The sequence below is a fragment of the Brachycentrus maculatus genome, unplaced genomic scaffold (genome assembly GCF_059751285.1).
Source record: "Brachycentrus maculatus isolate JH-2025_06_01 unplaced genomic scaffold, ASM5975128v1 h1tg000089l, whole genome shotgun sequence".
NCBI classification, from domain to species: domain Eukaryota; kingdom Metazoa; phylum Arthropoda; class Insecta; order Trichoptera; family Brachycentridae; genus Brachycentrus; species Brachycentrus maculatus.
Window position 1 is genome coordinate 2792449 of NW_028280843.1, and position 16330 is coordinate 2808778.

The window sequence follows — 16330 nt, forward strand, 5'->3', positions numbered from 1 at the left end:
GTCTGAAGACAATTTTCGAGTAGATTCGTTGTTTAGAAATTTAATTATTTCTGAACAAAGTACATTTTTATTGGCGAAATCTAACAACAATCAAAACGCGATTTCGCAGTAGCAGTAAACTTTATTTAAAAGTAGAAAGAGCTTTAATTAAATATTTTTATGTGTGTAATTAAAAACAAAATAAAAGATACTGGTGAAATAAAGTTTTTACCAATCGAAAACTAATTAGAATTGGAGAATTTTAAAATACTGAACTATAATAAGAAGGAGAATGAATTATACAAGAAATCAATAAGTTGCCAGTGTTATGCTATTTTTGTATCGTACATAAATATCTATTTTTATAATAGAGTTAGCTTTTTATACAACAGCTAGCCTTATTATAATATCACCGATATTTCTGCAGAAAAAAAAAACATTTTTTAATACCGTTATTTTTAACCTTAAATAAATTTCAAGTCGAAAAGTGTAAATAAAAAAAAGTATAACAAAATAAAGAATTGTAACTAACTACTTAAAAGAGTAATAACATATTTTACGACTCATGTTTCATGGCTTGAACATTAAACTGACAAATAAATTACTTTGCCTTGAAATACTAACGGAAAAGTACGTACCTATACATAATAAAGTACAAGCCGCGTAAAATGTTGGGCACACCTAATCATTGCGTGTATTTAATTTTGAGTGTTTTAACCTAGAAAACGCCGAGCTGGGATCGATTGTCGCGAACTTGTGACCCCCGCGAGAGGGCTAAGTACGACGGATTTAGACGGCGGCTCCTAAAAAGAACAACACTATTCTTTTAAAATAGCGCATTCGATCTTATATAAAGCTCTGACCTTTTGCCGTCAGGGGGTGAATGTGATCCGCGGCGTTTTATTCATCTTTACCAGCACTCATGGTTGAAAATCGCGGACGAAACAAAACGACTTAAAACGATATTTTGTTACTTGCACTGAATTTGTAGATCTTATATAACACATATCGCTCACTCCTTTCAAGAACGTCATAAATCAAAATTCGTAAATTTTCAGTTATGCATGTTTTCGGAATGCCCAGAAAATTTACTATATCCCAGCAGAAGCGGCATATTTTTAACTTAATATTTACCCGCCACAGGGCAGAAAGTGTTGTTTTTGCATTTTGAAGAAAAGGCATTGTTTAATTATTTTTTTAAATAAACAAAATATTTTTCAAATGGAGAAAAAACCTTCAGGTTTTACTTAAAAAGATCTGTTGCACAGTAAAAAGTTCAGTAATTGGCTTGATATTTATTTTTAATGCATTGTATTATATTTTTAAACTTTAAAAACGTTCTCCTGAAAAATCGAGTTTTTTGATTTATGACGTTCTTGAAAGGAGTGAGCGATATTAGATCCTGATCGGCTGTAATTTCCTCATTATCGCTCTAAATCAGGATCGGGATCGAATAACAATATGGTAGCGAACCCGAGAATCGACAAAATTATACAAAATAATGGAAAATATATTGCGAGTTTTTCGTTGTAGTATCAAAAACGATTATGAAAATTATTAAGAACTTTATAAAGATAAATTAAAGACAGGGTTTTATTATACGGAATACATTGCTTTTGCAGCTAAAAATACACCTATTGTATTCTATTTTAATAACAAGACAAAATATTTTTGAACTATGCTGATATTCCACCAAATAAGCGACAATTATTTTCGTGTCAAATACTTTACTTTATTAAATTTTAAACTAAAAGTATGATATAATGAAAGCTTTAAAAATATATTATAAAATATTATTAAAAATACTTCAATAATTAATCACACTTATATGCTCCAGAAATATAGAACTTTAAAAATACTCATTTGATTTTAATAAATAAAATAGTGACAGATCGTGCTATTGTTTTCATTATGTATATAAAGCTTTTGATTGAGATTTTCCCAGTGATTAACAAAAATATAAGTAAATTCATCACCTCTGAAATTTTACGAAAAAATCTCAAAATACGCATAAATATCAAAACAATCGAATTCAAGTATGATTTACGTTCAGGAAATTACTTAATCTCGAGGCAATGGGCTAAAATCTCGTGAAATAAAATTCAGAAGTGACAAAGGACGAATTTCACAAAAGGGAGAAACGTGCGAATAACCCCCTCCCCCGATGGGAATTGAAACTGCCAGGTTTATATTACGGATATTATTGATTGGTATCCAACTCTTTTAATCCCAACATTCCGACTGCGAGGGACCAAGACTCAAGTACCTTGAGGATCCTAAATATCGTAACCTGGGGGATCTCGGGTAACGTAAGCTGTCTTTCTCGTTTCAATATGATCCGAGATAAAGTAATATTTTTACAATTTGAAATATAATGAAATTCTAGAATTTGCAAACGGTTCTTTGTAACAGCTTGGCGAGGATTATATTTAAGTAGTGGTAATATGATAGTGAACAAAATATTAATAAAAATATTATTCAATTTTAATAGATTTTTTTTAAAATCAAGTAACGAAAACAACAATTTAAATTTAATGCATAAATTTTATTTGACTAAAAGCGATCAAATTTTTCTCTATTTTGCCGAATATTATCATAAAAACAGATATTGCGAATTAAATTACATTACGTGAAAGACAATAACAATAAATGTCAACTGCACAAAGGTAACAGATTTCGCTTTATTTTAATTTTTTCGTAAATATATACTGTAAACATTATAATATGGTCGTGGAAACCAAAATAATTGCGAACATTTTAATTCTGTTTCTACCAAACACGACCGTTCATTTTCCGGCATTTCCAAGATTGTTTATCAAACGGATGAATTCAAAACAAAGGTGTTAATGTGTACCTATTTGTCACCTTGAGATACAAAGTGGAAATTAAGGTTAAATAATAATAGAAGGTAAAACATGCGGATGCCTGCATTCAAGTGTGCAAACAAGCTTAGTAACAGGCCATTGTGCACTTTCAGGGGCGCGGGTGCCAGATAACACATAATTACCAATAGAGCAAGTAAAAGGATTAGTGATATGAAAAACTTTGTTATAGGCGTATTTTTAAAATGTCAGTAATTTTACTGTTGAAGGCATTGTTAAATAAAATATTAATATTCCGAAAACTGAATATACTGAAGTAACAACAATCTTACGTTTCACTTACCCAATTGGATTAACTCAATGATCACTGCGATTATTTATTTCATTCAAATCATGAGGATTAAAAGATATATCTTCCCATACGAAAGAATGAGAACAATAATAATCTGCTAGAATGTCATTTAACTAACTAACCATCACGCCGCTTCCCCGCAGGGGTAGGCAGAGAATAGAACGCCATACCACTCTGTCTTGCAAACATTCTTCGCCTCTTCCACGTTCATGCATCTCCTCATACACACCCGCCGATTATTTCGACTCCTAACCTGATCGCTTTCAAGTATTTGAACTGAATAGAAGACCGAGAATGTTATTTTAACGGCGACTATAACCGATTATCCTGTTAAATATGTCAGAAACAAAACGGACTATTAAACATTTAAATGCAGACAGAACTAGAAAATGTGCAGATACAATGTTGTTGTCCTAGGGCGGCGAAATATCGAGGCCGATAATTTAGGCGTACAGGCGTAAAGGGATGGATACTTAGATATTTTTGGCGAGAGTTTTACGAGCGTGAAACGGAATAATTAAATGTTTATTTGAATAAGGTACATTTGTGAGCGTACGCCCTTAAAGTAAATGGATTCGACCGCAACACACCGGCATAAAAATACAACGCGATAAATTTGTGTACAATCTCCTTTTTCAGTGCCAAAAAACGCTTAAAAGCAGAAAAAAAATATATTCGCTACTTATTGGTCCGCCTATAGAAGTGGCGATAGAAGTGGCGTCCATTTTGTACGACAATTGATAACAAAAAATAATTTTTCTCTTTTTGGAAATGAATCATTTTCCTATCGAATGATAAAAGGTATAATAATGCTAGACGTGCCGCATCCGTGGTGTAATGGTTAGCACGCTTGCCTATTCGTTTCCCTGGATTTAGGGCCTAGATTCGTTTCCCGGGGGGTAGGGATTGGAAATAAATATTAGTGATTTTACACACTAATATTTATTTAATATTACCCTGGACTGGTACCTGAAGCGGAGGGCTGAACACCTTTCCTTCATGTGTTAATGATCAAGATAACACTGCGTTTATATGATGCAGTGCCCTATGCACCATTGGGTGCGGATAAGTGTTAGAAGAAGAAGACGTGCGAAACATTGTACTCTTAATGTCAATGACATACATTTTTGTTTTTTTAATAGCAGTTAGTCACTAAATTGTTTGAAGTTCGGTAATAGGATGCTTCACTTCGGGTACAGGTACCTCCATAAATGGTGGGAATATGCAAAGTGCACAATGGCACAGAAAACGGGCCGACCTGACGCAATTAGCGCGCGCTGCGCGGCGTGACAATGGTCGCATGCGGGTCCAAGGGTAAAATGCGGAAAAAGGAGGGAAAAACTTATAGAGCATTCTTCAACCGTGAAAAATGCTTGTCACAACGAAATCTAGTAGCGTCCATAGAAATGCGTTGGTAATTGACCGATGTACTAAGTATAGTGTGTGATCTATATATGTATAGTGGTGCATAGGGCACTGCATCAGGCTGACGCAAAGTTAACTTGATTGTTAATTACACAGAAATATATAAATTATAGCACTTTAGATACATTAATTATTGAATAAATATTAGTAAGAAAATCTATTGTATTTGTTTTAATCATATAATTATTTTAAATTCTTGTGGCACGAAATAACTAAAATAATGGAATAAGTATTAAAGACAATAAAAATTTTGTCCATCGTTAATATAACTAACTGCCTTTGCAAACAATCTTCGCCGCTTCCACATTCATGCATCTCCTCATGCATACACGCCGAATATTCCGATATATTAACGATTTGCCATATTCTTAATTTATTTTTAAATACATCCACGAGACACCGACATACACAGACTTTTCAGATGAAAGCGATTATCGATTTATAGTCAAACGTGATCTGTGAAATCGTCTGTCTGGGGAGGCACAGTGGAATTACAAATTGTCAAACAGGAGTGATCAGAAGTTGCCTCCCTGGGGGGTGAAGGGAATACACATTCCCGATAGAAGCGGATCGGCAAGCTTACGGGGATAATGGAGACAGTCGGAGACCTGTCGTGACAGCGAGTGGATGTGACAATCACAATGTGTACATCTATCTGCGACAATCCATTGTCCGCCACTAAGAACACGCAGTCGAGACACAAGGTCCATTCATTTGGAAAGATAACCATCATTGACTGAGTGAATAATCGCAAAGCGACGTGAAATAATTCATACTGAAATACTAAACACGTTGAGGAAAACAAACACATCGCGAAAGCGACTATTCTCTAACTAAAGGTGTTATAAATAATAACATATAAACAAAATGTTGGTCAAGTTAGTAAACATAATAAGTTTACTTACTATACATCACTCGAATCGCCGAAGAGTACATAAATATTGGTCTTCGGCCCAACTTATAACGCATGTGATGAACATGTTATGTAGGTCTAAGTGTGTAAATATTCCTATGGTTTATAATGTTACTTCCGTGCTGCTGTAGTGGTTGACAGTCTTTAAGAAGAGACGGGTAGGTACGTCTCGAAACCGGTAGGCTAAAATCTCGGCGAGTATTTATACGCTAACATAACTAATACATAATTAAAATTAACATACATTTTAATGACCTTTGGAAAGAAAGAAAAAACTAATAATATTGGCCTAGTATGGTATCATACTCGAGGCGAAATCACGCACGTTTATACACTATTTTTAACCACCTAAACTACAGAGCCTGGCTAACTCATTACCTTAAACATCAAAATATAAAGTTTTCTTTTGTCTTTCTTGTAACTGATATCATATCATTGTTTAATTACTCAAAATAACCTTCCTCCCAGAGGCCGAGGCTTGAAAAGTACGAGTAGGTATATCACAATGTTAAAGAAGGCGACGCTGACGTATAGAAGCAAACATTTCATTACATATTGGAAACATTATTTTGGATAAACATCAAAATAAAATTCTCTACAAGTAAAATACCTATTTCAAGAATATAAAATAAACTATAAGTAATAACGAAAGCGATAACCCAGCAACGATGCTATAAATCAATTGACATTTTATTAACTACTAACTATTAACAATTTTTATTTTACATTACTACAGTTACAAATTTTCAAGCAGCTTCAAGCAAACACTAAAAGAACACCAATCAAGCAAAATAGATATTGCAATTGCACAATGTGATACACATGGTTTTTCAGTGTCCCTCATTAATTGTCCTTACGATTTTAGATGTAAATGTGTATTAATATGTGGAGATGGTTAATTCATTTTAGTTATTTTTGACAAAGGATAGTAAAGGTTCAGGGAAATATATGCATAATACGCAAATATTTCGAGTGAAAACAGCGGTAAAATGGCCATTACTGAATAGTAATTATCCTTGCGATTTTAGATGTAAATGTGTTTTAATATGTGAAAATGGTTAATTCATATTTATTTTTGACAAAAATAGTGAACGTTGGGGAAATATACTAAATAAAAAATACACAAACGTTTCGATTGAAAAAAAATGCGATAAAATATATATCCAGAGCGGTAGGATGGCCACTGCTGTATGTTTTTATATTTAAATAACAGTTGGTATTATACTCCCGGCTTGGCAATTAAAGAAGAAAATACGAAAACTTTAAGGACTCAATATAAGAGCAATTAAAACTTATGCAATTCCAAAAAGAATAAGTTTCTCACGATCTCGAACTATTCGCATATTCCAAGAGGTCACCAGCAGTAAGTTAGTGCCGATTTAAAAGCTCGTAGTTATCAATTTATCAAATCAATAAAACTCGCGTGAAATATTGAATTTATTATAAATCATTCTCATGGTAGTTTTACATTGTAAAACCGACAATATAATTTATAATTTATATTGTATAAAAGTAGATTTAAATAATTTATAAAGTAGTGATAAGTTTTTTAACGTTAACTCTGTACTTTGTTTATTCTCACTAAATGTGTAAGGTACCACATCGCTCCGATGCGAAATTATTTTGGTCGCTAATTACAGGTAGGCATGGCGATTAGTCTTACATTTCAGTGTCATCCTTGAGTAAAATGAAATAATTTGAACCAATCGAAAGTCGAAAGCAAGACCCGAGACTGGCCAGAGCTACTACTAATCACTGAAATTCGCATACGAACAAATCATAATAATAATTAAATAAGTTAAAAAATATTTTTGAATTATTCATACTATTTATTTAAACATCATTCGATCAAAACTACGAGTATGTATTCTATTTACAATAATTTGTTCTCGATAGTAAAACAACGACACATGTGATTTTTGGTCAACTTTAAAGGAGAGCGGAAAGTTTTTTCCCGGTATGATCGTAAACCAGAACCGTGGTGGTTTACGATCATAAATTCAGGCACCACCTTTGAAAAGTAATGATATGTATAGTATACATTTATATATATATATATATATATATATATATATATATATATATATATATATATATACATTTTTATACATTTTATACCATTAGAAAGTGTTCCTCTTATTTTTATTTTAAATACGCAATAAAGGTAAATTTCACCCTTTTACACTTTTATTTTAAGGTCATGACGAATTTAATGGACGATTTGTTCTGGAATTAAAATAGCAGAAAGGGTCATGTTGTCACCTGAAAATGAAGATCTGAAATAAAATTCTATTTGTCTAAATAGAAATCTGAATTCCCAAAATCAATAAAGACAATAGGGGTATTGTTCAATATAAGCAAAGACCATCTAGCTAAATGTATTATGCCAAAAGGCTAAAATGGTTATACAAAAGACCATTCTTGGATAAACGCGTGTTAAGCATTCGAAGAATCCGACGCTCGATTGAATTATCAATTATTCGTGTAAATTTTGTTTAAGGTATTGGAAATGCGTCGATGAATGGGAAATTCGTGACCGAATTCGCCAAAAGGGGATTTCGACGATAAATAAGTCTACGCGTCTGCTCTTCTTCCTTAAACCGGCACTACCTCATTTGAGACGGGAGGCGAAAATAAAAATTAAATTTTGATTCATCGCGAAAACAACGAAAAATGTTTATAAATTTTCTCAACCTACAACGGGGAAATTTATTATAATTAAGACCATAAATCCACTCAAAATAAAACCACGGTTGAAAGTAAAGCCACGTTTTCGGACTAAAAATATGAAGCGCATAAATTAAATAACCGTTGGGAAAATAAAATACCAACAAACACAATATTATATAATGTTGTTGACAGATAACAAAAAACAAACCAACCAAATTGTTTGAATCGTAATGAATGCCACAAAAAATTCATTTAAAGTGTTCAAGATTTTACAATACATTGAGAAACCTTTTTACAGTCGGTGATGTTATCACAACTGATGATGTATACTAATACCAACTACTACTAATACTACCATCACGCCATATCCTCGCAGGGGTAGGCAGAGAGGATGGAACGCCAAACTCTTCTGTCCTGACTTACACTCCTAGCTTCCTTCACATCCATACATCTAGTCATACATGCCCTCCGATTACGCAGATTTTTGACACCACCATATTTTCTTCAAGTCTTTTTCGGCCGTCCTCGTTCTGTTCTCCCGCTCACATTCGCCACATTTATTTTCTTTAAATCCATGACGAATATACTACCTTATTAACGTTTCGATAGAATAAAAATCATAATGGTTTAAACAAATCTTCCTTATACATTGCAAACAACGATAGCTTGTTTTTGAAGAATCGATAAAATAAATTGTTTGAAAAACACCTTGAATATATTTTCAATTTATAACCTGCATAGTTATAAATTGAAATTATGTGTATTTAAACAAATCTTACTTATACATTGCAAACAACGATAGCTTGTTTTTGAAGAATCGATAAAATAAATTGTTTGAAAAACACCTTGAATATATAGACCTGCATAGTTATCAATTGTAATGATGTGTATTTAAACAAATCTTACTTATACATTGCAAACAACGATGGTCTGTTTTTGAAGAATCGATAAAATAAATTGTTTGAAAAACACCTTGAATACATCGACCTGCATAGTTATAAATTGAAATGATGTGTATCATACGATCGCGCCATAAATACCCTCATACAATAATGGCAGCAATTCATTCGTGAGTGGAAAATGCCTCCTTGGCTGCGCCGCCATTACTCTGGGTAAACAGTAATTTGTAACAATGGAGCTCCACACAATCCATCACACCAAACAAGAGAACAACGGACTGGGGCTAACAAATACCGATGTAGGCATTACATGATTCTTGGCCTGAATAAACTAATAATAATTATCTGCTGCAGATGTGTTTTATTATTTCCTCGACAGATCGTAACAATGGAAAGTGTTGAATCGGTAAATGAATAATTAGATTGAAAACATATCCGAATTGACTTCCTAATTCTGTTTACATAATTGCATTTAACGTTTTTTTAACGATGCCATCGCATGCTGCACAATATCAACTGGTCTGAATTGAATTACGAATTAAGTACGAAGTACGGTCAGTAAAATTAGTATATATTACTCATCTATAGCATAAATCGCATTATTTTTCTCGTCAAAAGATACATAGATTTAACTTATGTCTTGAATGTTTTTCTACAGGAACTTCGTGGCACATTTTATAAAACTTTAAAATAAAACTAGAACTTCGTTCTTCAGCACTTTTATTTTTGGTACTTTTCTCCAATCGGTTTCGAATCTTGTCCAACCTTGTCATCTCCAAGGATGGACAAATACTAAATCTTAAACTGAAATATTCACACAGGTTTTTAATTTAGTACACGTCCATCCCTGAGCATGACAAGGTTCAGGTCGAAACCAGTTGGAGAAAAGTACAAAATAGTGGTTAAAAACAAATTTCTAGTTTTATTTTACAAAGATTTAACTAAACTTATGGACATTTTATATTTTCAATAATAAATAACAGAAATTACGACTGCGTTCATTTCATGTTATTTCGTAAATATTGAACGAATTGAAAACTAATGAATAATTTATTTATTAAAAAAAAAACTTTAAACGAAGCAATTTAAATATTAAAAATATGCAACGACCCATACATTTTTTGACTTTGTATGCCATATCAACTAACAATATTTCATTCATTCAAACCCTCATCCGCACCCGATGGTGCATAGGGCACTGTATCATATGAACGCAGTGTTATCTTGACCGTTAACACATGAAGGAAAGGTGATCAGCCCTCCGCTTCAGGTAACCAGTCCAGGGTAGTATTGAATAAAAACTAGTGAAAAAAACACTTATATTTGACCTCCCCTGGGAATCGAACCCGGGATCTCCAGTACGTTAGCTGAGCGTGCTGACTATAACACAACGGAGGCAGACACTATAGTCATTTCTAACCCGTGAAATCATTTTCAATACAAAACCTCAATTAAGAAACTAACTAACTAACTAACCATCATGCCGCTTCCCCGCAGGGGTAGGCAGAGAGAATAGAACGCCACACCACTCTGTCTTTGCAAACATTCTTCGCCTCTTCAACGTTCATGCATCTCCTCATACATACCCGCCGATTGTTTCGACTCCTAACCTGACCACTTTCAAGTATTTGGCATACTTGATCGTGCCAAGTTTTTCTCGGTCTTCCTCCACTAAGGGTTATATTTATTCTAAAGAAACGAAGTAAACGGATAAAATGGTGACGACAAGGCATCGTCGGACTCACCCTGAAGGAGGTGACGGCCAGGCGCGAGAGGCCGTCCACGTAGGGGCCGAGCACGACGTGCTCGCGCACCTTGAGCGACTGCTTGGTGGTGGTGCGCGGGTCGAGCAGATCATGCACGCGCTCGTTGTAGATCTCCATGTAGGACACCTCCACCTTGTAGGAGAGCTCGCGCGTCTGCCGCACGGCGATCTCGGCGAACAGCGCGTCACACAGGCGCGGGATCACGCCCTTGCTGTCCTGCGTGCCCATCATGGAGTACGACTTGCCGGACCCTGCGCAGAGAGACACATCATGCATCAGAATACGGTACAACATGCCCCGAAACGAAATAATTAGTCAAAATAGAGTCCCGCTTATCCGAACGTCCGGTTCATCCCAACATGCCTCGGAACGAAATAATTAGTATACGAGCACCTTCGAAACTTTTTAAGAGACTTTAAGGGAGTTTAACCTCTAAAAGAGTTTTTTTTTAATTTTCCTTATTTTTTGGTACGACTTTTTAACCTTAACTACCTTAATCTAACTTATTGTTACTTCACATAACTAATTCTAAGTAGGTACTAACTGCGTTAGTATATTTGAAGCACTAACTTTGAGATTTTCCATTTTATAATCAAAATGTAACTATGTTTTAAAATCACTTTGAATATTTTATTACAACTTAATTATAATGTCTACCGATTTCGAAGCTAACCGCTTCTTTATCAAGACTGATTAATACTAGTAGTATTAATACTAATAGTATTAATCAGTCTTGATAAAGAAGCGTTTAGCTTCGAAACCGGCAGACATTATAATTAAGTTACATGTAATAAAATATTTATAGTGATTTTTTAATATAACTTAATTATAATGTCTACCGATTTCGAAGCTAGTCGCTTTTTTATCAAGACTGATTAATACTATAGTATTAATTAGTCTTGATAAAGAAGCAGTTAGCTTCGGAACCGGTAGACATTATAATTAAGTTATAATAAAATATTTATAGCGATTTTAAAACAAAGTTACACTTTAATAATGAAATAATTAGTTTTTATAGGGTTATTCGCTAACACATAATTCATTCCACCGGAGAGGTCACATGTCTGTTCACGCCCGATTTTTTTAAAAAATGTATGTTGGATTTTTTTGTTTTTAGAATACTTATACATAGAAAAAATATTTTCAACTCCTCACCTTTCAATCACTCTCTTCTTTTCAAAACTATATAATTATTTTGAAGAAAAACTTATTTTTTTCAATGTAAATTTTTTACATGTCACCTGCAGATGAAAACGTCTGTTAGTTTACGAACTAGTCGTGTGTAGTGAAATAAAACTCATTAAGTGGTATTATACAAGTGTTTAATTTAAAAAAATAATCAGCATGTCATTCCACAAAGTTAATGACGAATCAATCAATAATATAGGTTAATTGTTATCTAAGTGAATCGAAAATTATCCGCATAGCTCTCGAAATGGGAATATAATAAGCCGAGTTACCATAGGGTCTAGAGCAGTGATTCACAAAGTGGTCTATATCGACCCCCAGGGGTCTATGACAACTTGCAAGGGGTCTATGTTTTAATTTGAATTTAAAATATAAATGTATAAAACCTAACATGTGTGGTTCAAAGTGAGTAACACTACATATACTGGCTGTCAAAAATACATTTGAATTTAATGAATTTGATAAAAATCAATATCAAGTAAGGCAAGGGGTCTACGAGATAATACAGTTTGGGAACCTCTGGTCTAGAGGAAGAAGAATTAGCTATGCCGAGTTTTTGTTCAAGTAACGCGTTTTAAAAATAGAGTTTTAACCCATTTTTGCCATAATAATCCGGATTTAGCACAAAAATCCGCTTCGCTATATTCAACACTAGTAAAATCATCACAAAAGACCCATTAGCACCAATAATCATAATAATAAAAAATACATTAGGTTGGTACATGGAACGCTTTGTGTCAAAAATGGGACTTTTTTGAACACCTACTTAATATTCATTGCGATAATTTCAGAGTGCAGTCGTAATTAAACGAAGTTTAAATTTAATCCTGAAAAATACAATAATTTACCACAAAAATATTTAACGTCCAACGATATACACATGCTAATAAATCATGTTTTAAAACATAATACTGTTAAATTATTTCGCACAGCTGTTGACTGTTATATTAACAAACGTTATGTCGTTGTTAAACCGAGGAAAACTTGGCGCAATCAAGTATGTCAAACACTTGAAAGCGGCCGGGTAGCAAGGAGTCGTAATAATCGTCGGGTACGTATGAGGAGATGCATGAATGTGGAAGAGGCGAAGAATGTTTGCAAAGACAGAGTGGTATGGCGTTCGATTCTCTCTGCTTACCTCTGCGGGGAAGCGGCGTGATGGTTAGTTAGTTTTTTATGTCGTTGTTTAATATAATGTAAAAAAGTGTATTGTAAACAATCATAATAGACTAGAATAGCCCAGACTTCTAAATTCTTATTTATCTATGTAAAAAAATAACTCCTAATTAGAGATAATCCAGATTTGTTAACAAGTATTTTTAATTAACGTTTTACTTAGTAAATACCACTATTTCTTAAAATCTACTGTGACACGTGTTTCGATGCATTCCGCATCATTTTCAAACACCGTATGCGGAAAATGAAAATGATGCGGAATGCATCGAAACACGTGTCACAGTAGATTTTAAGAAATAGTGGTATTAACTAAGTAAAACGTTAATTAAAAATGGATACATTTTACCACAAATCAATTAATGAAATTGTTAACAAGTATTTTGACACACTCAAAATGTTGTAAATAAATTAACTGGTGAAATTATAAGCTAAAATAAATTGAAAAACATGTTTTCAAGCGTTTTTCAAGTATGTGAATATATGATAACCCAGGATTCAGACCTCACATACAAATGCAAAGAGTCTCTGCCTAATAAGAGCTTTCCTCATTCCACCATAGATGGTTATTGTGAACTCGCGCATACTGTGTTGCGAATTTGAGTTGTGTGGTTGTTAAACATGGGTAGAATTGGTGAATGTTACAAGTATGTGAGGTGATCACTTAACCAAAACTATGACAGTCGTAAGCCCTGTAAATACCCAGACTTTTAAATTCTTCTTTTTCATTTCATTTCATCAGGTTGAGATGTCAAAAAAATAACGTATAATAATAATAACTTTGATATGACTGTCAATAAAATCCTGAAATCAATCCTGAAAATACAATTAAAAAAATACTAGTATGGAAACAAAAGCCTAAAGTGGTGTCCTTAAACATGGTAGGTAACCGTTTATATTTTAAGGCGTGTCGGTGGTAGCGTCAATAAAATACTTCTCGTGGCAACGATAAAATATTCCGAATGACAAAACTGAAGTAAGCTACTCGAGTGTGATCTACTTATTGAATAATCATGAAATATGGGAGAGGGTGCAAAAGCCCGACGAGTATTATATAAGCCGTACAGAAATAGAATCGGTAGCCGTCGCGAGGAGACGGGGGTGTATAGAAAATATCGTGGAAAATATTTCGAGGGAGATCCTTACCGTAAATAATATTGTGCCGCCACATATTCACGCTTCAGAGTATGTAAAGGATCCAATTGTGTGCAGAATAGCGTATAGTATAATGCCATACCCGTACTTAATGTATGTGCGATGTGCAAAATTTTGCAAAATTTTACAAAATAATATGTGACGGAATTACTGTATTATTATATGAACAATTTTTTCCTTTAAATATTCTCGAAAGAATTTTTTTTTATACGGCGAAATATATGTTAATTTTATATTTTCGTTTGTGAACCTACACGGTTTAAAGTTAAACACGTTTTGTTTCAAGAAAAAAGTCAGAGTTCGGTGAAATAAAATAAAATTAATGGACATTTTTTATTCATTTTTCATTAACAGACATTACTGTAATTTACAATATAGAATACAGGGACGTGTGCAGTATGCATCCACGACTGAAATATAAGAGGTGATAATTATAAACTAGCAACATTACATTTTTAAAAGTATTTTAACAAACAAGCATCACATATTGATCGTCTTGAATAAAATTATGCAGTTATAAAAAGTAACCAAGGAAATAAAAAAAAACTATTTTTTTAAGTCAAGTATTTCTATTTTTTATTACGTTTTGTTAATTTTTTTTATTGTACGACAACGTGATTTTCAAATTAGACGTCGTTATAATGATAATAATATAAATTAGTGAATAAAACAGTGGTTCTTCGACTTATTATGTCCACGAACCTCATCTCTCATCTCGCAAAAACCCCCACATGAGATGAACATAACTACACAACTGTATAAAAGAAACAATTTTAAATCTGGAATGGTAAATGGTGAAATACAAATGAAACATTGTGATATATGTATTTATTGCAATTTAACTAATGTTTTGAAATGGTAAATATGTATATACACAAAAATATTTTGAAATATATATTAGTTATGAACCATCTTTATTAATATTATACTCAACGTAAGGACGACGTACAACAATACATTTATAACTATTTCATAATAACGAAAATGAGCCTCAATAAATTCGCTTTTAATTACATATTTTAAATTTGCAAGGGCCCACATCAGCGATTTCTAAGGACCCACTTTGGGAAACATTGATATAAATAAACTAACCAAGAATGAACCTAGTGAAGTGGTATATTCGTTGCCAACCCCAGTCCATAAAATATGGAAATGTTTACCCGCAATGCGAAGAACTAAACATTTAGCACTGATTCACGCGGGAACAGACAGTGCATGTTAGATTCCAACATGGAAAATGGCAATAATAAAACACGATTCAAGCGGTAATAAAATAAACGGAAATGCATGGTGAATTTTACCATACAAAACAACTGCAAAAAAACGATCGAATGACATTTTGCACAAATCTAAAGATAGTAGATGATACATCGGGCAGTTCAACGATACAAATTATGTCCGTGAAAATATAATTACTTGTTCCTACTCTAAAAATGTATATAAACTCTTATGGATGACAGAACAAATATGTATCGGAAATAGATAGGTAAGGGGAATGCGAAGGTAGGAAAACCACCAAAACACATTTAATTAAAATTTAACCATTAAAGCTTCAGGAAAATCCGCAAATGTGGAAGCTTCTTCGCATTATTGAAGTTTTCTAGTCAAATAAATTTTGCTAGTGCGACAAAAGATAAAAATACATCAGAATCTATTTTTCATATTATAGCAAGGTCGAATCATATAAGGAAATGGATCACTGGCTATAGAAATATATAAGTGAAAAAATTAATTTTGATAACAGCGTACTTCCGCGATAAAAAAAAAGTTTTATAAAAAAATATCATTAACAAAAAATATTACCCAATCTTGAATATATTAGTAAAAGATTGATATAAAAAAAAAACTATTGAGCGACCGACAGTGCGTAGAAAAAAATCCTTTCACCATTATTAGAATTTTCCGAGTCACTGTTAACCTTTCTGCGGGAGAAAGGCAAAAGTAAAAAAAGGTTCAGAAAATAATTTACATTTGCCGATAATGTAATT

At 33.1% G+C, this 16330-nt stretch overlaps 1 protein-coding gene across 2 annotated transcripts in view; it reads right to left on the minus strand.

Annotated features, from left to right (window-relative positions):
- Positions 1–16330, minus strand: part of Khc-73 (Kinesin heavy chain 73) — a 137035-nt gene that overhangs the window by 28068 nt on the left and 92637 nt on the right. For both annotated transcript variants that reach the window (XM_088257978.1, XM_088257977.1), the window contains exon 4: positions 10806–11077. In XM_088257978.1, the coding sequence (XP_088114104.1) occupies positions 10806–11077 (272 nt within the window). The remainder of the gene's footprint in view (positions 1–10805; positions 11078–16330) is intronic.